Here is a 26,805-nt window from a genome sequence, read left to right as displayed (position 1 = left end):
ACGTGGCCTATCAACACAATTTAAAAACTGGTATAAAGTCCACACTTTTTCCGTTAATTCTTCCGTCTGTCCTGCTCACATCTCCAATGGTTGTACACGTTGTCATTAAGTCAGCGTCTGATCACCTGACTGCACACTGTGGTTAAAGACGCATCCACTAAAAAAAACAACAGAAAAACCCGATCAGACTAAAGTTGTTTTGTAGTGTAACTGGGCATTACGGTAAAGGGAGGAACTAATTTGGTTCAGTTCATAGATAGTTAAACATAACATCCAAAGGTTTGGACACACTTTCTCATTTAACGGTTTTTCTTTCTTTATTTGTTTTTACTACTTTCTACATTGTAGATACAAAGTTAAACATATGAAGCAAGATATATGGAATTATGCATAAAAGAAACAACTGATAAATAAATACGTTTTATATTTAAATTCCTCAAAGTAGCCGCCCTTTGTTTTGTTGCCAGCGCTGCAAACCCTCGGTCTTCTCTCACTGAGCTTCATGATGGAGTCACCTGAAATGGTTTTCACTTCACAGGTGTGCCTGTCAGGTTTAATTTGTGGAATTTCTTGTCTTCTTAGTGGGGCTGGGACCATCAGTTGTGCTGGGCAGAAATCAGGTTGGTACACAGCTGACAGACCTATTTGACAACTGTTAAAATTTATATTATGGCAAGAACCAATCAGCTAAGTAAAGGGAAACAAAGGCCATCATCACTTTAAGAACTGAAAGTCAGTGAGATGGAAAATTGCTAACACTTTGAATGTGTCCCCAAGTGCAGTGGTAAAAACCCATCAAGTGCTATGACGAAACTGGCTCACATGACCAAGAGTCACCACTGCTGCTGAGGATAAATTCATCTAAGTCACCAGACCAGAAATCCCAAGTTGAAAGCACCTCAGATTAGTTTTTTAATGTCTGAGTGAAAGTAAAATTGTTTTGCGGCAGGTGCTTCTTATTTTGAAAGTCTTCTCTTACTGTCACTAGGCATTAAGCTTCCTTTGAGTCAAACACAGCGAGTGAGGATATGTTAACCTGGGTCCCTACCTCAGAGTCGGAGTGAAAAGTCACATATTTATCTTAAAAACCCAGAAGTCATGGCTTTGATGAAAATTTGGTGAAGGACATGGAAATGGGGACGACGGTTACAGATTATGTACTAGTTATAATATAAGTGATCAAAATGTGTGCTAATACATGCTTGTCCAATTACATCCCAATGTTTGGACACTCATTACATCAAACGGTGCACTGCATCCTGATGTTTTGATCAAGTCCCTCATGGAAAACACAAAGGCCAGTTTTCTTTGTGGATTGACTGACACTTTTGTATTTGTTCAACAATAACATTCGTCTTCACAATTACAAATTGCCAAACAATTATGCACGGACGTCTTCCACTGCTGGAGCTTGATGTGACAAATTCATTTTGCAGTTTCATATTTACAGGAGCTTAGGATGTCTATGTTTTAAGTTTCCAAAAAAAGACAAACAGTCAGTCATGAACTAGTTTATTTAACAGCTGAACTCATTAAAGCATAAATATTTGTCTCAACTCAACACTCTTTGAGTGGCAGGGGCTTCAAACAGAAAACTACTATACATGTACTCACATACTCATTCACTTACAGCTAGCATAATAAAATAAAATACAAATATATATAAAGTGTATATATTTTGTAAACTAGGCCACCATTTATGAATAGCGTAGCCTTTAGTTTGTATAGGTAGCACTTCCACTGGGTCTGCCTAATTGGCTGTTGGTCAGTACAGCATACAGCCAACACATGGTTACTTTTAAGACACTGCAGCATTACCTTTCACTGTAGAAATACAGAAAACATTTACACACAGCCACACAATGACATTCTGTGTCACCGCCTTATGCATGATATGCAATAACTGAGCAAGGAGTGCGAAACACACCAGTCGTGCCAATAATAAAGGCATGAAACGGTCAGACACTGACATTAAGAATAAAGTAAATGTCATCCGTTCACTTTTTTGCTGTTATAAGCAAGTGTAGGCCCATAATCTGCTAGAAAGTGATGACTTAAGCAGACATGTTGCTGGAGTAAATCAGCTCCCGAGAGCAGCCCACATTCTGAAGATCACAACCAGACAGTCCAGTGTGTGGGACTGCAGCTCTACCAGAGAAACACACAAATTGTTTAGCACATTGCTTTATACATCAGGGCAACTGGCTTCTTCATGTTTATTCTAGTACTATGCACACACACTTGAATCAGTACGATGAACACCTGTCCACACTGCATCTCTCTCGCTTCCAAGCTGAAGTCATGTGTTTGTAGGGTTAGTAGCGTTTTATCATCCTAACAATGATACACACAGATATGAATTCTATGTTGTCAGGCCCAACATATTCAACATTACATACATTTTAAGACTTATAACAAACAGGTTTAAAAACTAAATTGTTAAACATGTTAAAACGTTTTTATTTAGCATTCTTCCCTGTTTGTTTCAAACATTTTATATAATAGTGGAATTTGTACGTTCTTTGACTTTTTTTTTTGCTCCTTGCCCTTTTGCCTATCCATTAGTTAGCAAGTGCAATTAGTGCCCTTTAGCACGTCTATGTAGATGCTGCTATAAATAAATATAGACTCAGTATCATCTTCATACTTATTTAGCTACATAGCCAGGGATGCAACCCTCTAAATTACCAGTATAGCCTATAGTTAGGTAGGTGCTTGTGTTATTTTACAACCTATCATCTGTACAGAGATTTGAACTTGTTCTCTTTCAAACCTCACGCAATATCTTTAACACTTACATTAAGAACCAGTACAGCAGGAGCTAATCTCAGTGGGTTAATTCAGTCACTTCCACGGCTTTACTCATTATTGCCAAGGAGAGAGAAATGTTTTCATTGCTGTTTTTCTGTATGTTGACAGGATTGATGTCACTGACTTAATTGACAAAATAAAAGAATAATACGAAGCAAAAATTGCATGTACTTAAATAAAAATCTAATAGAAAACTGAATATACAGAATTATAACATATATATTTTAAACAATTTAGCATTTATCCAATTTGATTCACTGTTTACATTTGAAACATTTTGGGCTTCTGTATAACTGAAGGTATGTTAAAGCCAAAAATAAAAATTCTGCCACCATTATCATGAGTACTGTGAAAACAGCAAAAGCACTAAATAACATTTTCACACCGTTTCAGTCAATCATCTTGACTTCTCTGTAAAAATAAATAAATGAATACAGTAGTAAATACATTTAAAGTAAAAAAGGAATGCTATCCTATAGTGTTCAGGTGGATTTATGCGTGTAACACAAGGCACTCTTGAGATGATCATATAATACAGACATCAGTCAGGTGGAGAGTGCCGCCTGGGCGCCGTACCACTTATTTTATGGAGTGTTTATATAAAAATGGAAACATGGCTTTCATTTATAATTATCAATTTCCATTACAGTTTTGAGAGGTGAAGCTTTTGAGAAACCAAACAGCGCTCTGGGACATGTTAGCAAAATAAGATCAGTGTGATAACACAACATTCAGTTTCAACTTCAGCTGAGAGGAAGTCAATAAAGGTTTTGCTTTAAGCATTTTTCAATTTGAAAAACTAATGCAGAGGTGTCTGTTGTTTTGGATTTGCATTATGAGTGCAAACCTTTTCACTGCATGGGCATTACTACTTTGTGGCTCAACAATGCTAATTTCTTGGGTCAGTGACTCTCCCTGTAGCAGTGTTTTGTTTGCTGTGGTGACCTTCTTTCTCTCAGAACAGAATTCTGCACAATACGTCTGTTATGGTCAGATCATGTTGTATCTGCCGAAATTAAAACAAAACTGAATACAAAAAACAAACGATTCCATCTCACTGTTTATGACCATAGACTGAATGTAACAGAGCTCTTTATCCAGCGTGTCGAAAAGTCCCTAGATGATCGTTCTGTTATTGTTTCATTGCCTTTTTTTCCTATTTTTCTGTGAAATTCCTCTGCAAACTTATATGAGAGTCCTTATTAGGGCCATTCTACATTTAAAAAACAAAAAGCAGACGTAAATGACAGTGGATAATGATTTTAAATGGAAAAAACCTGGACTGACAAGTATGCAAGAAAAAAAAAACTTGGATATTCTCAATGATTGTAGTGGTAAAGAAAGAAAGAAAAAAATTGACACACATCAAAAATAATCAGACCAAATTATGGTCTGTTTTTTCCCTCTTTGTTGTCAAGAAACCACATCAATCATACAAAAGATACTGTGGGGGTGACATATGGACACAGCTTCTTGGTCTGAAAAGTGAAGTCAGTGCTAAAGTGCCTTAAACCTGCTTTCTTTTTAATGCCTTTTCCTTCATTCTTCTGGCTGCAAAGACTTGTGGTTATTTACAGGTCTTTGGGAAAACGGCCTTCAGCACACTTTTTATGTGACCCCAGTGAACACTTTCCTTTATGGGCTTCAGGTCATATTGAACGCAACATGAAGTTTACCTTACCTTGTAAATAACGATTGTTCTAAGTTTCAAAACACCAAGATGCCAATGGAAAAAAAATACTCTCAGCTCAGGGATCAGAATGAGACTTCACTAACCAATGGCACAAGTCGCAGTTTCACTGTCTGAGTTGGTTTCCTCGATTTGCAGCAATAACTTTTCATAGGACATCGATAATAACTATTTTAAGCCTATTTTAATACTTATTACTTTAATCTCAGGGATAGTGAACACTTCCCTTGGTTCTGTAATTAGTATTTGCTAGAATGGCCCTAATCACTTTGGATCACGTTAATCCTTTATTTCATTATATACTGATTTTAGCTTAAAGTAAACCAGTTTCTCTTGTTTGTATCATCTCCGTTTTAATGCAGCCAAATCGACCATTTATCTACCGTTTTAAATCCAGTTACAGCTTCACAGACAAAGCTGATAGTGTATGATATCATATGCTGACAGCAATATGATGATATAGTGTCATGACTGAGCAAAGCCCACCAGGATCAAGATTCTTCCTTTCCAGAGACGCAGGACTGTTCCTTTCACAGTACTCAGCAGCAGGCACATGTTCCAGTTCTAGCAGTAATTCAGAGTCATGTAAACACTTGTTAAACTGAGACTCACAGGTGCTGAAACACCACCGAGCTGCTAAAAGAAAGCTTAAGAGAACAACTAACAGACATGACTTCAGTCAAGTTTTTTCTCTCTTCAAATCACACATCTCAGCTTTGTCCTTCATTTTCTGCACTAAAATATGTTGAACTGTAGCTGGTCATTTCAGACCACAAACAAACAAACAAAAAAACCTTTGGCCACTTATTTTCTTCTGTCTGCCTCCCTGGTCACTTTGACTGGACTCCCAGCGTGATCTTCAGGTACTCGTAGACCACGTAGCTGATGCTGACAGATGGGATGACCTTCATGAAGTTGGGTGCCAGGCCTCGGTAGAGTCCTATTGCTCCCTCAGTCCTAATAATGTGTCTGAACAGTCCTGTCATGTTCATCTGAGGACCTCCTCCCAGAGAAGCTGTAGGAACAAAGGGAAGATGATGCCATCAAACAACACATCAAACACATCTTTTTACTTTTGTCCTTTACACCTCAAACCAGTATTTGTATCAATAAATCCTGAATATGTGCCTACAGCACTTTTACAAATTCTTTATTCTACATTTAGTGGTAACTGCACCAAAATTCTGCTATGGATAAAAATTTTGGTGACTGTTAAGTTGTCTACGTTGAATAAATACAAATGGAGAACAAAACATTGCATTCAGAGGGGATGATGAATACAAAAATTAAAAGATTTGGGGTAATATTTTTAATAATACGCTATGAGAAGAAAACTTTAATCATTCACAAATCATCGTTAATCGCAGAAACCCAACAGTTCTTGTAGCAGCCTTAGGCCTTAACCTTAGGCTGTCAATCCCCATAGACTCTCACTTTAAAACCTCCAACTTTACAGCATTAAACCTGGTATAATAACCATGTGGACCCTCTTCAAAACAGCTGTACAAAGTTGTGTGTGCATGTGTGTGTGTGTATATATCTTTGTTGTCTTATGCAGTGCTGTTGAGCTCTCCAGTGACTGACCTTGTGCCTGCATTCGAGTCCTGACCAGAGCGAGTGGGTAGCTGGCCAACTGTCCACATGTGCTGGAAGTAGTGCCACAAGCGAGTAGCACAAACACTCCTGGATCAGCACTATCTGTAGCGTAGTTCTGCAACCACGAATTCTTCAGAGTCTGTCATAGGAGAGGTGAACATAGAGGTTAGACTTAACTAATAAACCCCCCCCAAAAAAACAAAAAACTATCACCCAGCAATAGTAGCAAACCTCATACACAGCCAGGTCGATGCCAGCATAGGGAATGATGCCCAGCATGTTTGGGATGTAGCCCTTGTAGAAAGCTGCCACGCCTTCCCTCTGGAAGATATGTTTAGCACAATCTTGGAGGCCCGAGTATTGACCCGTCTTCCTCAGGGCTAACCGTGTCTTCAGGACCTGAATGCACAGGAAGTAATGCCACACCTTGTAAAAAACAGAAAATCTGCACTTCTCACCCAGGAATCAGTTGTACTTACAATAACATAACAAGCCAGAGGAAAAATAAAATTAACATTTTTCAAATTCATGTTATGAACCTCATTCCCATATACCACATATTCACACTGAAGGTCATCAGTCACAAGACAAGGAGGTTCTGAGACACGCTATATGGATGAAACTATTGGGCCACACATCGTAATCTTTAATTTCAGGTGTTTTGAGCCCCATTGCAGATGCATAAAGCCAAGGAACTGACTGTGCAATTTGCCTTTACAAAGAATTTGTGAAAGATAAAGAGTTGACTGAAATAACAGGATGCCAGTGTTGGAACGAGTTAGTTGAAATTTCTTCCCTTCTAGATCAAGAGTAAGTGGTATTGTTGAAACCTGGAAGTGTTTAGAAACTACAACAAATAAGTCAGACCATGTAAAGTTCCAGAATGTGGCTGCAGAGTGTCACCAACACTCTGAATGAAGAACCACATTTCCAAACCTCTTCTGGATATCTGCGATAATCTTGCATGGGCATCATGCAAAACACACAAATCCGCTACAGTAGAGACACTTTGGTTTCTATTGGTCTGCAATACATGAACATTTCACCATGTTTAACTCTGGACCCAACCTGGCCAAAGGAGATCCTGAGAGAGAACAAAGGGCGCGACCCTAAGCGACGGCCTCGAGGTAAAAGAGCCGGCATCAGGAACAGGCTACGGGCTCGCGCACACCGCGCACCCATGCCCAGTATCCTGCTAGCCAATGTTCAATCCATCGAGAACAAGCTTGATGACCTCAGAGCCAGAATCAAGTTCCAGAGAGACATTCGGGACTGCAACCTCCTCTGCTTCACCGAGACTTGGCTGAACCCAGCGATACCAGACCACGCCGTGCAGCCGACGGGGTTCTTTTCACTTTTCTAAAACTTTTCTTCTGTCATTTAATGGTCGGGCATTGTACAGCTACAAGCATTTCACCCCCATGTCATACTGTGTATGGTTGTGTGTGTGTGACAAATAAAATTTGAATTTGAATTTGAAATGGCAGAGCAGTCCAGTGTATTTCAGCATACAGTAAGTTATAAGTTGCTGCCTAGCTACAGCTATTGTTAAACTGATGTCTTGCTTTATTTTTTGTGTTCATTGTTCTCTCACCTCCATGGGGTATATGCTGCTCTGAGCGATCGCTCCAGCCAGAGAGCCGGCCAACAGTCTCTCTGTGATGCCCAACGTCTCCTGGTTACTTCCCATCAGTCGCTTAATCTGATGGACAGATGTCAGTGTTGTTTAGCAGCAACATAAAAGTCAGACCAAACAAATTCACTCTGCTATGAGCTATGCAAAAAAATACAAATTACATATTTTTATCTTTCATATTCCATTAACGCTTGGTTTTGTGTACCTGTTCATAAGCCACAAACTTTATTGCAGACTCAGGGGCAATTTTGAGGACGTTGATCCCGTTGCCTCGCCACAGAGACCTTACACCACCCTCTCGGATCATCTGAGAAAAGCCACCAGCGATGCGCATACTGTTGCTCTTGGAGGAGTGAACCTGGGCGAGTGCGATGAAATGCTTATTAGCCGTCTTCTCCTTTAACTGAGAAAAATGAAAACTGCAATAGTTGTGTTTTACCTGCATGAGAACTTTCAGACGGTCCAGTGGTGCTGTGCAAGTTCGAGACACTGCACCAGCCCCTCCTCCAGCCACTAGGTGTCGCCATAGCATACCCATTTTCTTCTCCTCTGCTGTGAACTCATCAGGAACCATCAGACTCTCCCCTACATCAAAGATCTGTGGAGGAAGCAGCCGTTTTTAGCCTGGACACATAAGTTACAGCATTGACAGGGAAACACCATGAGAAAATACCAGTCAAGCAAAAGAGAAAAACCCTTATTCAAGTGGGATTAGTGTCTCTATTACTTAAATTTTCCTCATATCCTATATATAAACTATCCTATTATTAAACTGGCAATTTTTTTCATTTGAACATTCCTTTGTTATTTTTTCAATAATTTAAAATTAATCAAAACGTCAACATGCCCATCACATACAATATGTACACAATTAAAAACAAGTGGAAATCACGTGATTTGCTTTGTGATTGTTGTGTTGCTACAGGATGGAGAGGAGGAATGTGTACCGAGGAGTGTTTCCAATAAAGAATAATCTCAGGGATGTTATCAGCTGGATGCAGGAGGTGGTAGTCCCGCCACTCATTCCAGTCAATGGTCATTGTTCCATTTTTATCCATACTGCACATGCAAGAGAGAACACAGCGGACAGAGTATAAGAGATGTGATGCTTTTAGGAGGAAACACAAGCAGTTTGCTCACATGCACTGTTTATTCTCAATAATTTAGACATTTGCCTCCATGGATTCAGATGCAGTTTGTTGTAGCAGGATGCTTTTCTTTAGCGATTTGTGCTAAACCTGTATCATTACAATTAAATGTTGCATTTTTACATCACTGGAATACACTGAAGCTGAAAACTGATAGTCAGCACTCAGACATGCTGACTATGCATTGGTGATTTGTGCAGCGTTGGCTGAGCAAGCAGACTATAGAAGCTACTACTTACTACATAATAGGGGCCCAGATATGACCCCTCCTTATTCTGAGATCAGCCAGAGAAAAGGAGACAAAGACAGACACGGAGGAGGTTAGAGGAAACAGACATGATCACACTGAACCTTGACATAAAGCAGAAATTAGAAACATGAGTGGAGACGGGAGTGACAAACAGAACAATCACAGGACAATCTGACAGCAACACCACAACACTTTTCCTTTTCAAGACTTGATTAAAATTGGAATTAAAAATGACAAAGTTATGTTTGTGCTCACAATACCACCTACCTGGCTAAAGTGATACCTGTTTTTATTTTTAGCCATTGTGGAGGGCAAAAGTTGTACAGTCCATAAACCTCATGTGTGTTCTCCCTAGTAGTACTAAATGCATAAAATTAGCCTGTTATGAAAACACTGAATAAAACGTTGTACATTTACAGTTCAGTATTCAATATTGCATAAAATAAACTATTTACAAAGTTTCTTTGAATGACAGAGATGCAGAAATGTCTGCATGTGTCTAAATGAGTCTCAGAGGTCCGAATGTGCCCTTGAAGCCATTTATAATTCTTAACTTGTTTGATCTGCTGCTCACCACATAACCGCATAAGCAGAAATTTTGGACTTTACTGTATTTTCATAAGTTTTGCAGCTTTTCCTAGTGATTAAAAACCCCTTATGGCCATTCACACTACAGAAAGTAAGAGGCAATAAATAATTAATTTGTTGAAGCCCAACGCCACCGGTACTGGAGGTGAGAGGGAGAACATCTGCTTTATCGGGGTGTACCACCAGATCTGTTATTTAAATATAGACATGTGTGGTATCCACAGAAAAGTCAGAATCTCAGTTAAAAGCTCACAAAGCCATTTCAACAACCACCAAACAGCTAAAACAGCAAACAATTAAAGAGCAGGTAAACAAATTCCGCAAAAAGATGTAAACACAAAGCGTGGATCTTTCCGTTCACCCCATGGCACATACATGGACATGCCATCGGTTGCTGAAAGCATCTCACAGAATTTCAAACTGCAGGTTTCATCACTCCGACCAAAATATACTGAACCAGCAGCAAAAGACCAAAACTACACTTCACGGGTGAAAAACATTGTAAATTGAAAAAGAAAAAACTAAATTTTTCATTGTGGCATGAAAAAGGGATGAAAATCAGAACATCTTTCCATCAATCCAGATCAAAACTTCTGGACACAAATATGCTTAAACACCTTCAAAATGACTAAAAGCCTCAACTTACAACTTATACAAAATTGTCTACAGAACACAACACAGAATAAAGGTTGTTCCAAATGGCTGGTACACACTCAAGTATATGCACCCATTGCAAAGACAACTCTGTTGAAAACTATATTCATGCTATATAGTATTACATGCCTGTCCAGAGGTCCTATTCACATGGTTTAGTTGCTGTATCCCAAACCTCACACAAGCGGTGAATCTTTAGTGACATAAGTTAACAAGATATGGAAGCAAATACACAACACATCAGTCTGGAGAGAATGTTTGCCCCCTCCCACCCTTTGACCGTGGGCACCCCACATGGGGTTTTACTCCATCTCATGCTAGGATGGGAACGCAGATATCGCAGAGATTTGTGGCCTTAGGTCTTCAGTACTTTTGGGGACTGTGGATGGCCCAGTTGTCCTTGATTCATCTCTATCTGCCTCTGGCTCCTGGGGGGCATTATTGTGGGTTCATTTTTAAGTACATTTTGTGAAAAAGTCAAGAAGATTGTTGATTTATGTTCCTGTGCACTTCAGAATTTTTGTGTTCCAGTTGCTGTATGTTTGTTTATCTTACAGGTGCAGCAGTTGGTGATATATTGTGCATTTCTTTGTACTGTGTGTTCTAGTTGTATTTCTCTTTGTCCTTTTATTACATCTTTCATCTTTTTCCCTTTCCTGCCTGTTCCGCTTTAGACATTGTCATACTGTATCATTTGGAAAAGGAATTTGACCTCGTTCCTCACGGGAATGAGAATCAGCACCTCCAAGTTTGAAGCCATGGTCCTCAGCCAGAAAAGGGTGGAGTGCTCACTTTGGTTCAGGGACGAGTTGTTGCCCCAAGTGGAGGAGTTTAAGTATCTCGGGGTCTTGTTCACAGGGAGAGGGAGATCGACAGGTGATCATACCATCAATCGACAAGCTGCAGTGTTGTACTGGTCCATTGTGGTAAAGACAGCTGAGGGTAAAAGCAAAGCTTGAAATGAAATTTCCCAGAAGGGTGGCTGGCCTCTCCCTTAGAGATAGAGTCCTCCATATTAAAAGGAGCCAGTCGAGGTGGTTCAGGCATCTGATAAGGATGCTTCCTGGATGCCTCATGGGTGATGTGTTCCAATAAGGTCTACAAAAGCAGTGTGTATTAGAGGTCTGCTTGCTGGTTTGTAGGTGACTGGTCTCTTGTTAATTTTTATTGTATTATGAGAGAGCGGTTTGGGAAAGTTATATAGTGATATATTAGCAACTGTAAACTGTGAGTAGTTCAAAGGACAGGAATGCATGAGTAGATAATACCAGAAGTATTGAAGGAAAAAAGTTTTGTTCAAAGTCCAATTGGATGTATGCCATTGTATCTGAATAACTGACTGCGTTCCCAGAAGAGATTGAAATTATCAGTAAAGGAGAGGCTGATGTCCCAGGTGTGCACTGACAGTAACCTCCTGAAATACCCAACACAGCAGGAATTGGACTGGACACAAAAATGTGCAGATCTCTGTCTGTACTTTTCTTGACAGAAATGGGATGCTTCAGATGTGATGATGAAAAGTTAAATTTCCATTTACTGACCCAGTTAATCCAAGACGTGCACGTGTCAAAGAGGCTAAAGAAAACAGTGCCGCTAACTTTATTACCACAAATGTGACACCCCAAAAAAATGATGCTGCCTAACCATTTTGATAGATATGTGTTCAGTGGATGACAGCATTATCTAACCTTCTAAGAATCTTCTCTGCCTGTTCCTCAGAGATGTTCACTCCCAGGTCACGCAGAGACTGCATGATTTCTTGTGAGTCAATTCGACCTGCAACACAAGAAGTTATTAGCCATGGCTACTGCAACGATTTCTCACAGACATTAAAATCAATTCAAATTCATTCACAATCCTATGTCTTCTGCATTTCTTTAGGATTAAGATCAAGTCTAAAAGAAACCATCTGTTCCTATCAGTTATTCAAAAACAAGCATGGGCTCAGCACTCTGGTTTAAGAATCCAATACTTACGAACTATGACCACAGAAGGAACTGTTGGCACTGCTCAGAAAATGCTTCAAACTCTGCTTTAACTTTTAACTCAAGAATAGTTTCTTCCCAAAAGCCATAACCACCCTGAACTCACACATGTACTGACAACACAGTTCCACCCCCCAATCTAAGAACTTCCCTCTATACACAGACTACACAACTACCATTACAATTACATGCAATAACCCACACTGTAAACAGACAACACAATTAAATTCCCCCCGATTTGTATATTTGATATTTTTTGAATACTGTTCATATGTATATGGCACTGCAGAACTGTGCACCTCGTCCCCTTTCGTTTCCCACATGTCTGCACTAAGTAGGAGATGCTCTGTATCTCATTGTACATGTGTATAGTGACAATAAAAGGCATTCTATTTCTAACAAACTGCCTTACCATCATTCTTCCTGTCCAAACTCTTGAAGACCAGTCGGAGTTTCTTCTCATGGTCTCTGAGATAATGGACAAATTCCTCAAAGTCTAACTGTCCATCCAGGTCTTTGTCTCCGGCTTTCACTATTTTCTGTGAACAAAGAGAAATCATTTAGATGCCAGCTCATTTAAGTAATGACACACTCTAATAGTATAGCATTATCTGTGTGGAAAGAGTGATTTGACAAACAGCAGTCGAGGTTAGGGTGTACAATCCCCTACCTCGTACCATCTGTGCTTTGTTGACTTGATTTGGAGTGTAGTGTATTTTACAACCACCACACATCTCAGGTTACTATATATTTAAGACTATCCAGGGTGCTTAGTGCTACCAAAGCTTGTCAGGTCAACTGAAAAGGTTGCAAGGAAACAGTTTTAACCGAAACACAATTAAATGCCATCTACTGTCAGGTAATGGGTACAAGAATGGATGACACCTCCTATTAGGAAAGGGGGGTCAACCATCACACAAAAAGATATACTGAAACTGTCTACTTGAACCATCATGAAGTTTTAATATGCTAAGAATGAAGTGAAGTGAAACAACGAAATGAAGTTAGATTTTTTTTTTTAAATCAGCAAAAACATCTTGTTGAGATCATGCTATGACACAGAAGAGCAATTTGACCAGGGTATCTCCTTTTACTGAAAATTACATTATCATCAGAGATTTCGACATACTGAAATGAAACTTTATAGAGGACTATAAAAAAGAACTTATTATACCCTGACCTACAGAAAAAGGAAAAGAGACAAATTTTTTTATTTAAAGTGATATCCATATACTTATGGTGACAATTACAGTAGGCTAAATCATCAAGGTACTTCATATTGGAAAAATAAAGGAAAAACTCCCTTTTAACAGGAACGAAAACCTCAGGGAGGGGAAGTCATCTGCTGTAACCGGTTGGAGGCAAGGGGAAGAAGAGGAGTCTAAAACCTGAAGGCTCTGCCTCCCATTCTACTTTTAAATATCCAAGGAACTACAAGTAAGCCAGCAGTCTGAGAACAAAGTGCTCTACTGGGGTGATATGGTAGTATGAGGTCTTTTAAGACAAGAAGTGGGAAATTAACAGCCCAATGGGGGTGTAATTCACCAGTGCTGGATGATGCAACCATAATAGCTCCATCTGAGCTGAAAGCAATGGTAGGCCCTGTTAAAATATCACAAACCATCACAGAAAACCACACAAAGTGATGCTGCCTCTGTGAGGCAGATTTATGCGCCTCTTGCAGATAGCATCATTGTGTTCTGGTCCACAGACGGTACCCTTCATTAACAATGGTTCATATGGCCATCACACACCTGGTGAATAAGGATTCATATGTACACCTGCTCCTTCCTGGATTTCACTTTTGTTTTGACGAAATCTTCACTGTGCACTCTTGCTGCTATTCTTGTGTCAAAAGTCAGCTGTGACACTTGCCTCCACCCACTCCACCCTGCCTGCACTCCTATCTTCACTTTTCCATTGGCACTGTTGATTGGCAGAGGTCATTGTTACATATTAAACTTTCTAAACCAACTCCAGTCAATTGTGTTAATGATTTAATGCTTGAATGATTCATAGATATCCTGTCTTAGAGTGATGTTGAAAAACTAGTTCATGCATTTATTACTTCTAGGCTGGACCAGTTCATTATTATCCGGATGTCCTAAAAACTCCCTGAAGCCTTCAGTTAATCCAAAATGCTGCAGCAAGAGTACTGACATGGACTAGAAAGAGAGAGCATATTTCTCCTATATTGGCTTCCCTTCATTGGCTCCCTGTTAAATCCAGAATTGATTTCAAAAACCTGCTCCTCACATACAAGGTCTTGAATAATCAGGCCCCATCTTATCTTAATGACCTTATAGTACCATATCAGCCCATTAGAGCACTTCACTCTCGCACTGCAGGCTTACTTGTTGTTCCTAGAGTATTTACAAGTAGAATGATTTCAGGCCCCTCTTCTATGAAACCAGCTTCCAGTTTGGATTCGGGAAACAGACACTATCTCTACTTGTAAGATTAGGCTTAAAACTTTCCTTTTTGCTAAAGCATATAGTTAGGGTTGGATCAGGTGTCCCTGAATCCTGCCTTAGTTACGCTGCAATGGGGGATTCCCATGATGCACACTGATGTATTTCTTCTTCAGTCACCTGTTTCACTCACTGTGTGTTAATAGACCCCTCTGCATTGAATCATACTTACCGGAGGTTTTTTCCTGTTAAAAGGGAGTTGTTCCTTCCCACTGTTGCCAACATTTTTCTCTGTATGTATTATTGTAGGGTCTACCTTACAATAAAAAATTTTTTTTTAAGATCATATAAGAATGACTTTATTTCTAAACTGCATCCATCTAACTGTACTTTTCTGCTATTGCAGACTCTGATACCTACTAGTGTATCAAGTAACAGACTATTACAATGCAAGAATTTCAATCATCAAAACTGAAGCACAGACCTCATGGTTGGTTTTTACCACAAAGAAGCATAATATTTGTCATAGTGATATAAGTTCTAAGTATAAATTTGTGATTCAAACAAATCCACCCTCATTATAGTTGTTTAGAAAGAAAAACTAACTAACACACACCCACACACACGCACACCAAAATCATGGTTGGTAGTCAGCCCAAGTGTTCTTAAGAGAAACTGCATTTTGGGGGACTACAGTGGGTTTATTTTTCAGTCTTGAAGGTCTCTATTTAATATTATTAGAAAGTTGAACAGTGAAGTAACTCTCACTAAGGGCTATACAGGTCTAGAAAACAGACCTTATTCTACCAGCTTTATCCTACCTGTTGAAGATCTGTAGGTGGTGCCATCATGATTAATACCATGGTCTTCTTTGGAGTAACATTATTCCTGCTGATTTCTTTACCATTAGAGGACTCTTTAGTGCTTTCCTGAAGACTTGCCTGTAGCTCTCTGCAGTTGTTTGCAGTCTCAGACTGTTTCTCTCCTGGCAGCTGGGTTTCAGCAGGCTTACATTGTGTCCTGCCAAAAAGTCTCTGGTATAGAAAGCTCAGTATGTCCAGCAGCATCCTCAAACTGGCTCTCCCACACTATTTGGGTGACTGCACTCAGACCAAAAGCAACGGCAACAGTATAGGTCTTGCAAAATGCAGAGAGGTGAACTAGTATTACAAGTGTGGAAAGGCTAGCTAAAGACAGCATGGGGCTGCAGAAAGGATTTCACTCACTTCTCAGACTCAGTGCCTCATATTCTAAGTGCATCTTTTTCCTTATTAAAATGTCCAGGCTCAGGATCACAGCATAAGCTACAGAAGTACAAAACCAAGTTCTCCCATCTAACTCTTACCACACTGCTTCTGAGGCGCAGTTACTTCACGGATCATCAAATCGTTAGATGCAGACAAAAAATCTTTTCTGTTGATGCTGATAATGCAATAGAATCAGTAACACACAGTGAGGATTTGCCACTGTGCTAGCTTCAGTATCATCAGCCAGGGAAATGCAGCAGTGAGAGCCTCCAAAACCTGCATCCTCACTGCAGCCCAGCCTGGCCAATCACTGCAGACCATACAAGCAGGTCTGACTGCTTCACCACAGAATGTGGGTCTCCGCCAATAGAGGACAGAGTAGCAGCACGGAAATGAAGCGATGTCACTGACTGTCAATGAACTTAGAGGGATAGGGTTGGCTAAACAGCAGGATTCCCTTCAGCTGCACCTCCCTCCCTGTAAAGAAAATCTGCTGAGTGACGGTTCCTTTTCCTCCCTCCCACACTAGCCTCCTGCACTTGCTCTGAGTCATTCTAAGAGCATTGTCAGCATCAAGCAAGCATTCTGAAGCATCCAAGGCAAACAGATTTTCATTCTCAGCACGTATATAGTTCCTCCTGCTTGGAGAGTTACAGTGTGGCAAAGCAGAGTAGTTCTATTTCTGCATTAAACGCTGCTTTCTTGCAACCGTTTCCTGGCTTACTACCTTACTGACCACACTGTCAACATGGCTCTCTAGACCAGAAAAGAAAAAATATCTCTATGCTTATAGAAGGATAAAACTGGCATTAATTTATAAGTATCTTAACATCAACCAATCAAACAAAATCACAGAAACGTGCATCGTCCCAGTCCACTGGTTACTATTGTAGAAATCTATGACAACAGTTCAAATACCTGTATATAGACAGAAACGAAAAGGTATTCATTTGAAATATTTTAACCTGTTATTTAATATGCTGAGTAATGGTACGTAGCTAGGTAGCACAACAGTCTATTAACTGCAGAGAGGAGCTCCATCACTACATTCAGGAACAGCAAAAGCAGATTAAATGAAAAGGAAAGAGCAGAAATGCTCCAAAATATCTCCTGACCAATAAAAGAGCTGTGTCTGTTGTTTGTAACTAATCAATGTTCAGGAGCCAGTTGTCATACAACAAAATGGGAAGATGTAGGATTACTACATCTTCCCATTTTGTTTGGAAAAAAGGTTTTGTTTTTGAAAGGTAGATGCAACTAGCTTGATTTCACCCACTGCTTGAGAACTCTGCATTTTGAAGCTTCAACTTTGAGCATGCATCAACACATCTGCTATTCATAAATGATGAAAATGTACTGTTTATAAGGTTGGGGAAATCTCCATTCACCTGAGACTGAATAAGTCACTTGGATGAGTAACGAAACATTTCTTCCACTGATCTAAGGATCTTGGAAAAGCGACTGGACTTCTTTAAGTTTCTTGAAGATGTTTCACCTCTATCTGAGAAGCTTCTTCAGTTCTAAGAGCAAATGGTGCATAGTCCCAGATTTTAAGCCCTATTGGGAGTGTCCCATAAGAGGGTTCCCACTGTTTCAATTCCTTGGAATTGTTTGCCATTTTTGCAAACGATTCCCTTATCGATTCCAGTCGCCTCGAATGACGTCACCAAGTTGTGGAGCATCATTTACCTGGCAGGAAACACGGCGCCTAAGCGCCTCAAACACTCAAAAGTTTGATTATACTTTACGAGAACGGATGACAACAGGGCAACTTGCAATACTTGCAAAGTAGATATTTCATTTAAGGGAGGAAACACTACGAATACGCAAAAGCATTTGCTCACAAAACACGCGATGACCTTAAATGAATGTCGTGTTTTTAATTCCGCTCCGGACTCGTGAATCTCAACCCAGCAGCAGCGGTAACGTTTGCACGTCCTCTCCCGTTAATGCGGCAGGTAAATAATCAACTAACAGTGCATATTATGTTAGCGCAATCTGCCTTATTACAAAACCTTCCATTACTGTGCATTTAGGTGACCATGATGAGACAGACAGACAGAGTCTGGCTGGCTCAGATGCTGGCAGTTCTCGCTGCAGTCTACCGGTAGCGCCTCCTTTCAGGCCAGGATAGACGAATGTCACCGAGCAGTGACTAAGTTTGTGGTAAAAGGCTTGCACCCATTTGCCACAGCAGATGCCCCGATTTTCGGTAAGTGAATGTGTTTAATTGTAGGCAGGGACATTACTGGATATTCTTGTGTAATTGCTACAGAATAATTTATGTTATACTTTGTTATTGCTACAGAAGAATATTTATTTTATTATTTTACATTTACCATTTTTTCCTCCAGGGACCTTGTGACACCCCATTGAAGAGCCGTAGGCTGTGGATCTCTTAAGATCTCACTGTTGGGTTTGTAAGGCCATGCTACTCCTAAATTTCTATCTTGTTCAAAGAGAAGATATAAAACAAAGTTCTAAGCTACTTGACCTTAGTGTTCTCCTTTTTAAAAAGAATCGATAAGAGAATCGATAAAGAATCGAATTGTTAAACAGAATTGAAAATGGAATCGTGAAAATCTTATCAATACCCATCCCTAGCCAGCAATTTAAGAAGAACATGCGGGTAAACATGTCACTCCTGGTCCGATTGGGGAGTGGACCAGAGAAAACTACAGATTTCAACATTGTTTTGGCCAAGTTGCACACCGATTCAGCTTTGATTTTACTCAACACTGATTGATGTAACTGGGTGTCATTACTGCTGTCAAAGTGGAAAAAAGCGGTTAGAGACACGAACAGGTTGGTGGTGTACCTGGGGCTTCTGTTTAGGACTACGCTTCCTCCTCACCGTCACCCAGGCATCCTGTTTCCCCGGCTGCTCGTGACAGTCTACCGGGGGTCAGCTAGCTGGGCTAGCTACAGGTTTTTCAAGTGTGCAAAGCCGAGTCTCAAATTCAGTGATCCTGGCCTCCAGAGCTGCAAATAGGCTACATTTATTACAAGTATCAATACTGCTAAGGGAGGCCGAGGAGTAACTAAACATCTGACGCAATGAGCAGGAAAGTGCAGGAGGGACAGGTGGAAAGGCCATGCTGCTAGCGAGTCAGCTACCAGCTAAGCCAGTGAAAGACAGTGAGTGAATACTGTGACCATAAATTAGCAAGTGAATACACGGAGAGTGTGCTTCAGATGAAGCACATGAAGATTACACTATAAAATAAAAAGTTTTCTAAAAGTTCTTTATTAAATTACTATGCAGGTAAGCTACACAAAAACACCATTGTGTATTGTGACAGGAACAGGAAGTGATATTCTACTGCAGAGAGAGCGAAAACCAAGTGACGGATGACATCAAGCTGTATGCCAGGTGTGAACGAAACATCGATTCACTGATCCACGAGGATATACAGCAACAACATTGGAATGTCATTCAGACTGGAGAATTGTAGTCGCATGGCAACAAAGAGAGGGAAGTTAGTCAGAACTGAGGGGCTTACACTACCAGAAGGCAGCATTGCAGTCATCCAGGACGGCTACAAGTACCTGGGAATCCCACGGCAAATGGGATCCACGAAGAGGCCGCTAGGAAAGCTGCAACCACCAAGTACCTGCAGAGGGTAAGGAAATCCTGCTGAATGAAAAGAACAAAATCCAGCCAAACAACACCTACGCCCTGCGAGTGACCAGTCAAAAGTTTGGACACACCTTCTCATTTAATGGGTTTTCTTTATGACATTGTAGATTCTCGCTGAAGGCATCAGAACTATGAATGAACACATATGGAATAATGTAGTAAACAAAGTGTGAAATAACTCAAAACATGTATTATATTTTAGATTCTTCTAAATAGCCACCCTTTGTTTTGATTACTGCTTTGCACACTCTTGGCATTCTCTCAATGACCGTAATGAGGTTGTCACCTGAAATGGTTTTCCAAAAGTCTTGAAGGAGTTCCCAGAGATGCTGAGCACTTGGTGGCCCTTTGCCTTCACTCTCCAGTTCATCTCATCCTAAACCAGTGGTTCTCAAACTTTTCACAAGTACCACCTCATAAAATATATGGCTCTTAAAGTACTACGCTCATGACCGACATTAAAGTACAGTAGTATAGGTCTATTTAACACCATATACAGCTTACATGAGACAATTTTATTTCTTATATAAATGTTATTTATTTTAACTGTCATAAACAGGACGTGATAAGTGGAAATAATAACAACTGTACTGCATTAAAACAATCCAGCGGGTGGGAAATATGGTATTTAACTGTTGACATATGAACAAACTACTCTGAGTTTATCAGGGCTGTTGTGTTGTGCTTTGTATCTTGTTCTATTTAATCCAAACAAGCCCCTAAAACAAGGCAGTGATCACTGTCAGCCTCTCTCGGTTGCTATTACCACTGTTCATTTAAAGTTCAGTTTTTCAAACTGAACTTTTTTTTTAATCGAGTGGAAAAAAGTTGGTGTTCATCCTCCAGCTTCACTGTGTCCATATTATGCTAACACAGCTGTAGCACATTATATACCAGCTTACAAACGCCATTTCGGTTTAGTTTCCTGTCTTAATTTATGCCGGAAGTGATAGCAGAGCTGTTTAATTTTTTAGAAATCTCTCAGCCAGAACACGGTACATTATTTAATCTGGAGACTTCCTGTGTACCACTAGAAGGAGCCCAAGTACCACCAGTGGTATGCGTACCACAGTTTGTGAACAACTGTCCTAGACCATCTTGATTGTGTTTAGGTCAGGGGACTGTGGAGGCCAGGCCACCTGGCACAGCATTACTCTCCTTCTTGGTCAAATAGCCCTTACACAGCCCAGAGGTGTGTTTGGCGTCATTGTCCTGTTGAAGAACAAATGATGGTCCAAGTACACAAACTGGATGGGATGGCATGTCGCATGCAGGATGCTGTGGTAGCCATGCTGGTTCAGTGTGCCTTCAATTTTGAATAAATCCCCAACAGTGTCACCACTAAAGCACCCCCACACCATCACACCTCCTTCTCCATGCTTCACAGTTGGAACCATGCATGTAAAGACCATCCATTCACCTCTTCTGCATCACACAAAGACACGGAGGGTGGAACCAAAGATCTCAAATCTGGACTCCTCAGACCAAAGCACAGATATTCACTGGTCTAATGTCCATTCCTTGTGTTTCCTGGCCTAAACAAATCTCTTCTGCTTGCTGATTTTCCTTAGTATTGGTTTCTTAGCAGTTATTTGACCATAAAGGCCTGATTTGTGCAGTCTCTTCCCCATAGTGTGTGTTCTGTCCAATCCCAATATGCTCTTTTTTCTTTTCTCTCAATCCCAACCAGCTGCAGCGGACAGTTGCCCCCTCCCTGAGGCTGGTTTTGCTGGAGGTTTCTTCCTGTTAGAAGGGAGTTTTTTCTTCCCACAAGTGTTTTAATAGTGGATTGCCTTATTGTAGGATTTTATCCCAAATACTGTAGGGTCTATACTTTGATTATAAAGTACCTTGAGGCAACTGTTGTGGTGATTTGGGACTATTTCAATAAACTTGAATGTTTTCAGTGCACCAGAGTTAATGTATTTTTTGTTAAATATGTCAAACAACTTGGGTACAAAATATATAGTGCAGAATTTTTCTGTGTCAAACACATCAGGTTGGATTTGTTGATCCATGCAGTGTTTATAATTCTTTTCAGTCAAAAGGACTTGGTTAAATATGTGACTTATGCTGACATGACATCTGGCACAACAGTGTTTGGTCACAGAGAATTTCTGTCACACCTTCTAATGGTTAGTCAAAAATGTTCTGTCTTTGTCTGTAGGGCTTTCCAGGCACAGGGTCACTATTTACAAACTAGATGTTCATTGCAATAAACTATACAGAATACTCCAGTAAAAACACTCGACTTTAATCTGCTTAAAGAAAGGTTCCTGCTGTCAAAGGGGTATAGGATTTCACTATTATCTTCAGAAACATTGAAATTTCATTCTCATTTAGCTGTTGAAGGTGAATCCCATCTTGAACAGCATGTTACATGGTATTAGGAGGACACTGTTATCTGGTATTAAGAGACTATTATTAGCAAACAGTGAGAAAAATTTGTGTGTCACACTGAGAAGAATCAATTCATAAATATTTGAAAAAACATAAATATGGTAACATAGAGTGGTACCTCAATTATTAAGACAGATTTCCAAACAAAATTTTTAACAAGATGCTTGTGTTCAACAAAGCTTTGCCATCATTTGCAACTCTCCTCTCACTCAAAAAACCATAACATCAACTCGTGTCACTCAGGTACAGAAACATGTATCAAACTGAACTAGGAAAGGAATCTCATTGGTCACCGGGACCCAAAACACAAGGTATAGAATTACCAGTTACATTTTCATTTTTTACAAATGTATAAATTTTGTGGAATTTACCTCACGAAGGTTGAAATGGGTTTTTTTCCCCCACTGCAAGTTATACACAGCATAACCCCTTCATTCAACCCAGCAGGCCAACAAAATGAATTTATCCTAGTAGCACACAGCCAAGCTATCTGTATTCCAAGAAAAACAACAACAAATACATAGCTATATCTTTACCATTACAATCAGCAAGGATTCACCAACTAACACACAAGTGAAACGGTTGTGAACCTCAACTGTGCACGTTTCTAGACAACAACACAGTTGAATCATATGTTTCCTGTTTCAGCTGTCAGTTGGTTCTTTCGGGGCATTGATGTACCAACATCATCTCCCAGAGACTTCTCTTTGGGATTCTTTCAGTCTTGTGTCTCTCTTTTAGACTCACACAGTCTCATCCCCAATTTCCCTCTGCATCTCAAGCTGTTGTCAAAGTTCCTGCGGTACTGGTCTTGGGGGCATTTTTACCTTGTCTGGAAATCTTTTCTTTTTAAATAACAAAGCTGCACTCCGTTAAGCATGTACTCTAATTGTATTTAGTTGGGATGTTCAAGGCAACTAATTTCTAAGTCCTCCAAGCGCAACCCCCCCCCCCCCCAAAATACAAACTACCGACTAGTCTAAAACTAAGAAACACTTAATATCAAGTTAAATTTGAGAACCGTTTAATGCAAAAACTCATTAAACAAAGGCATTTTAAACCACTAATCACATTCTTCAATAATAAATCCTCCAGCTTAACTGTGCAGCACCTGGCATTATGCATTGTGAACATTGCATGTTATACTCCAGACAACGAAGAAGAAAAACACTTAAAATAAACCGATGTTAAATATGATATGAAAACATGTTACTACGTAAGATGTTCACATATTATTGAAATGTGACAAATTAACATCCGAAAAACTCAGAAACTGCGACTGAAATATGTACCACCTCCTCCAGCTCATCCAGGGAAAAGTTATTCAAAGCTGGTCCCGGGTCTGCCCCAGCACTTTCTGCTGGTAGAACATGCCTGGTTGGAACACCTTACTCAGGAGGTGCCCGCCTCAGCTGGCTCCTTTTGATGTGGAAAATCAGCAGCTGTACTATGATCCCCTGACTAAATTCCCCATCCTATTGCTAAGGGTAACACTATCCACCTTTCAGTGAAAGCTCATTTCCACCACGTGTATCTGTGATCTCATTTTTTGCCTTAAAACCCCAACAATAATAATGTTAACAAAAAGATCAAGCCCAGATTAATAGATTTAATGTGTTTCTCACCAATGTAGTTGCATCTGGTGGCAGATGCCTGCATAACATTAAGACGCAAGTGATTTCCATTGTTTTTAGGTGGGGGTTTTTTGGGTTTTTTTTTAACATCTAATATCTTTACTTACAGTAGTAAATAGACTGTAGTGAATAGGATTTATTCAATTCAATTTTATTTATATAGCGCCAAAGCACAACAACAGTTGCCTCAAGGCGCTTTATATTGTACAGTAAATTTATGAAGGGGTTATATATATTTAATAATGAAATTACCTCTTTTTGAAGTATCTTTATGACTGTGTATTTGAACCCATACTGTCATTAATCTGGTCTTTTTTGGTCACTTCAAGTAAGTTTATAGAACTGTGATGTTATATTTGTTACAATTTAGCAAAGAGGCCACTTTTCTAAATCTCTGTTAAAGATCTCTGTTAGAATCTCTGTTCACTAATGTCAGTGACACTTATATAGCCTTTATTTACTTGATAAAAAAAGTAACTTTGCCAAAAACTGATGGCAGCAGCTACTTTGTGATAGGAATGCACTTTCTGGCTCTAAACGACTTGATATTCTTTGTTAAACTATGATTGACTTATTTTATAATAGCTTAAGTTCCAGCAGTCATTTTTTGGCAAATACTGGAAATCACTTTTTGGCACAACACCTGCCATGGGTATCAATTCAAATGTAAAACAATTAAGACTAAACGACTAGTACATCTGGTAGCAATTAGTGACAATAGCAACGATTACTTGGTTGGTCAACTAGTTGTGCAGATCCCTAGTATTTTGGCACTTCTTATGTATGAGATATTTTAAATATAAAATATGCACTGTATCATTTAACACCCTTTAACATGGCATTACTTATTGACAGTGCTATCACTATTATCTCAGTTGATATATCTTAATGTTTTTTGGTGTACAAGTAACTAAATCCTTTGTTACTAAATGACATGTCAGTCTGTATTTACCCCAAAGCTTGTTCAGTGCATTTGTACTTTTTTCCAGTTGTTTCAAGCCATGCCCTGGTGTCATCTGACTCCCTTACCTACTCTCCTATTTAAATAACTCTGAGCACCAGTTCCATTTCATTGTCTCACCCTGCATTCATGTTCACTCTTCTTAAATGAAAAATTTACAATGAATGTGGTGTCTTTCCGTGGGAAATGCTTTGAAATTCTGTTATTACACACAAAAAGGGAAGTGAAGACACTATATATCATGCAACGGAGCATCCGAGCTGTGTCCACTTACCATGAGCTCATGTTCAGTGCGATGTACTCCTAACTTCTTCAGCCCAATTGTCAAGTCGTTCACACAGATGCCTCCATCCCCGTTCACATCCAGGACCTGGAAGAGCACTTTGAGTCTGTGCTCCTGCTCCGAACCCCCACATATGTCACATGGATGCTCTCCTTCGTCGGTGTGCCACACGCCGGAGGCTGACTGTTGGGTTACTGGTTTAGATGGTGATGCATCCGAGGGAGGGACGGAGGGGGGAACCCTGCCTCCACCACCAGGGTCGGCCCCTGGATGTGTGTCTGTCGACCGACACTGGCAGAATACACCACTGAGCAAAGAGGGCATCAACGAGCCCTGCTGGTGCATCATGTGTCCGCCTCTCCCGAACAGCTTGACCCTGTACTAACCTAAGGCTGAATCGCCTTTATATCGCGAGTCCTGACTACTACGTCACCACGTGCCTCTATTAAAGTCGACGGCTTTCACTTGGCGTACAACGCACACTTTTCACCACTAACACAACCGTGAAGCTCACACACAAGCACAAATTCCACTTGAGTCCATCAGCTCAGCTAGCTATTTTCAACGTTAGCGAGTGAAAGATGCCGGCGAAACGAGACGCGTCGATATGATGAGAATTCTGCTGTCTGCTCTCTAAGCGTCTATTAAAATGTCTCCACAGCAGCGTATGTTCGACTTCCTCCTATTACAAACAATACGGTTCCATTCTGAAGTCCCCTTTTAGTTTTTATTTCAATATCTAGGCACCCGGCAACTTACCGCCCATTAAAAAGAGCAAGACATTTGTCTGCTGAGCCCGGTACACCCGAAGTCTCGCTACATAACGCGAGATTACAACACGAACCGGATTGGGGTTTTTGCCTGCGTGACTACTGACACGCAGACAGGCTTCACTTGGAGGCGCAATAAATGGCTGAAGAGGGAATTTAACGGAATTCTGCATATATGTAATAAAATTCTGTCAACAAGGGGAAAAGAGTTAGAGAATAGCCTTCTGATTGAAAACGTAAGCGCATGGAAGGAAGAACTGAAAGAGAGAGCCATAGATTTAATCTTTGAATCCATTCATGCAGATTTCATGTAAAAAAAAAAACCCCAAACAAGATTAATATTTATTCTTTTATATTATATATAATATGATAACACATGTCTTTTACACGTGTTAGTGATCATCGTCACTCAAAATTTAAAGGATTTTTGTAGGATTTAATAAACTATTCAACAAAAGTCTTCATGTTGTGGCAAACGGCAAAAAAAAAAGAAAGAAAAGAAAGAAAAGAAAAGAAAAAAGAAAAAAAAGAGAGAGCTAAAAAACAGAGCTGCATGGGAGCTGCAGACTCCCGGCACAAAAACACACTCTTTTCTTTTTTTCTCCTTGCATTTGGTAGGGGTGCTGTGGTGTCTGATTTCAGCTCATGACACACTGTAGCGTGCAAGTGTGCATGAAGGAAAAAGCATTTTTGATTATTTCTTATGTTCACGCAGATAACTGAAGAAACTTAGCAATGCAGTTAATGACACAATTGTAACTGTATATCTCTGTTTCCAAATATGCCAAATATGCTTCCAAACCAACTTCCTTCCAAGCCAAAGACTAGAAAATATGACGACCCTTATCTTGCCTTTGGCTTCACCTGCACAATGGTGGTGCGAAGGTAGGTATTCCCGACAGCACGCGCTGGGCTGTCCAAATCATGGAAAAACAGTATCCCACATTATTGAATTTTAGTTCACAAACGCTTCTTATAATGAAATTTAAAACAAAGGGGGGCCAAGCAAAAAAAGTTTGGGAACCACTGCCCTAGGGAGACAGGTCTGGAGGCCCCCTTGCCCCTTGGCCGGATCAGGACGGGGCGTCGGTGCAGGGACCT

At 40.1% G+C, this 26,805-nt stretch overlaps 1 protein-coding gene across 3 annotated transcripts; it reads right to left on the bottom strand.

The window, feature by feature from the left end:
- Positions 1 to 2,324: 2,324 nt before the first annotated feature.
- LOC308387895 (calcium-binding mitochondrial carrier protein SCaMC-2-B) lies at positions 2,325 to 25,761 on the bottom strand. 3 transcript variants are annotated; one of them, XM_080868242.1, is made up of 10 exons: positions 24,926 to 25,761; positions 12,771 to 12,897; positions 12,062 to 12,149; positions 8,681 to 8,792; positions 8,173 to 8,331; positions 7,939 to 8,091; positions 7,692 to 7,799; positions 6,329 to 6,496; positions 6,086 to 6,236; positions 2,325 to 5,516 (listed from the first exon to the last, which is right to left on the bottom strand). In XM_080868242.1, exons 1-10 carry the CDS (start codon positions 25,280 to 25,282, stop codon positions 5,332 to 5,334), a joined length of 1,608 nt encoding a protein of 535 aa, XP_080724368.1. In that variant the 5' UTR covers positions 25,283 to 25,761; the 3' UTR covers positions 2,325 to 5,331. The 3 variants fall into 3 exon arrangements, with proteins under 3 accessions (XP_080724368.1, XP_080724369.1, XP_080724370.1); XM_080868243.1 differs by lacking the exon at positions 24,926 to 25,761 and adding an exon at positions 15,591 to 16,570; XM_080868244.1 differs by lacking the exon at positions 24,926 to 25,761 and adding an exon at positions 16,115 to 16,458.
- Between the last annotated feature and the right edge of the window lie 1,044 nt (positions 25,762 to 26,805).

The sequence above is a fragment of the Rhamphochromis sp. 'chilingali' genome (genome assembly GCF_963969265.1).
Source record: "Rhamphochromis sp. 'chilingali' genome assembly, chromosome: 2".
In the NCBI taxonomy this organism is placed as follows: domain Eukaryota; kingdom Metazoa; phylum Chordata; class Actinopteri; order Cichliformes; family Cichlidae; genus Rhamphochromis; species Rhamphochromis sp. 'chilingali'.
Note: the sequence above shows the minus strand (reverse complement) of the source record. Positions and strands in the feature narration are given on the sequence as shown.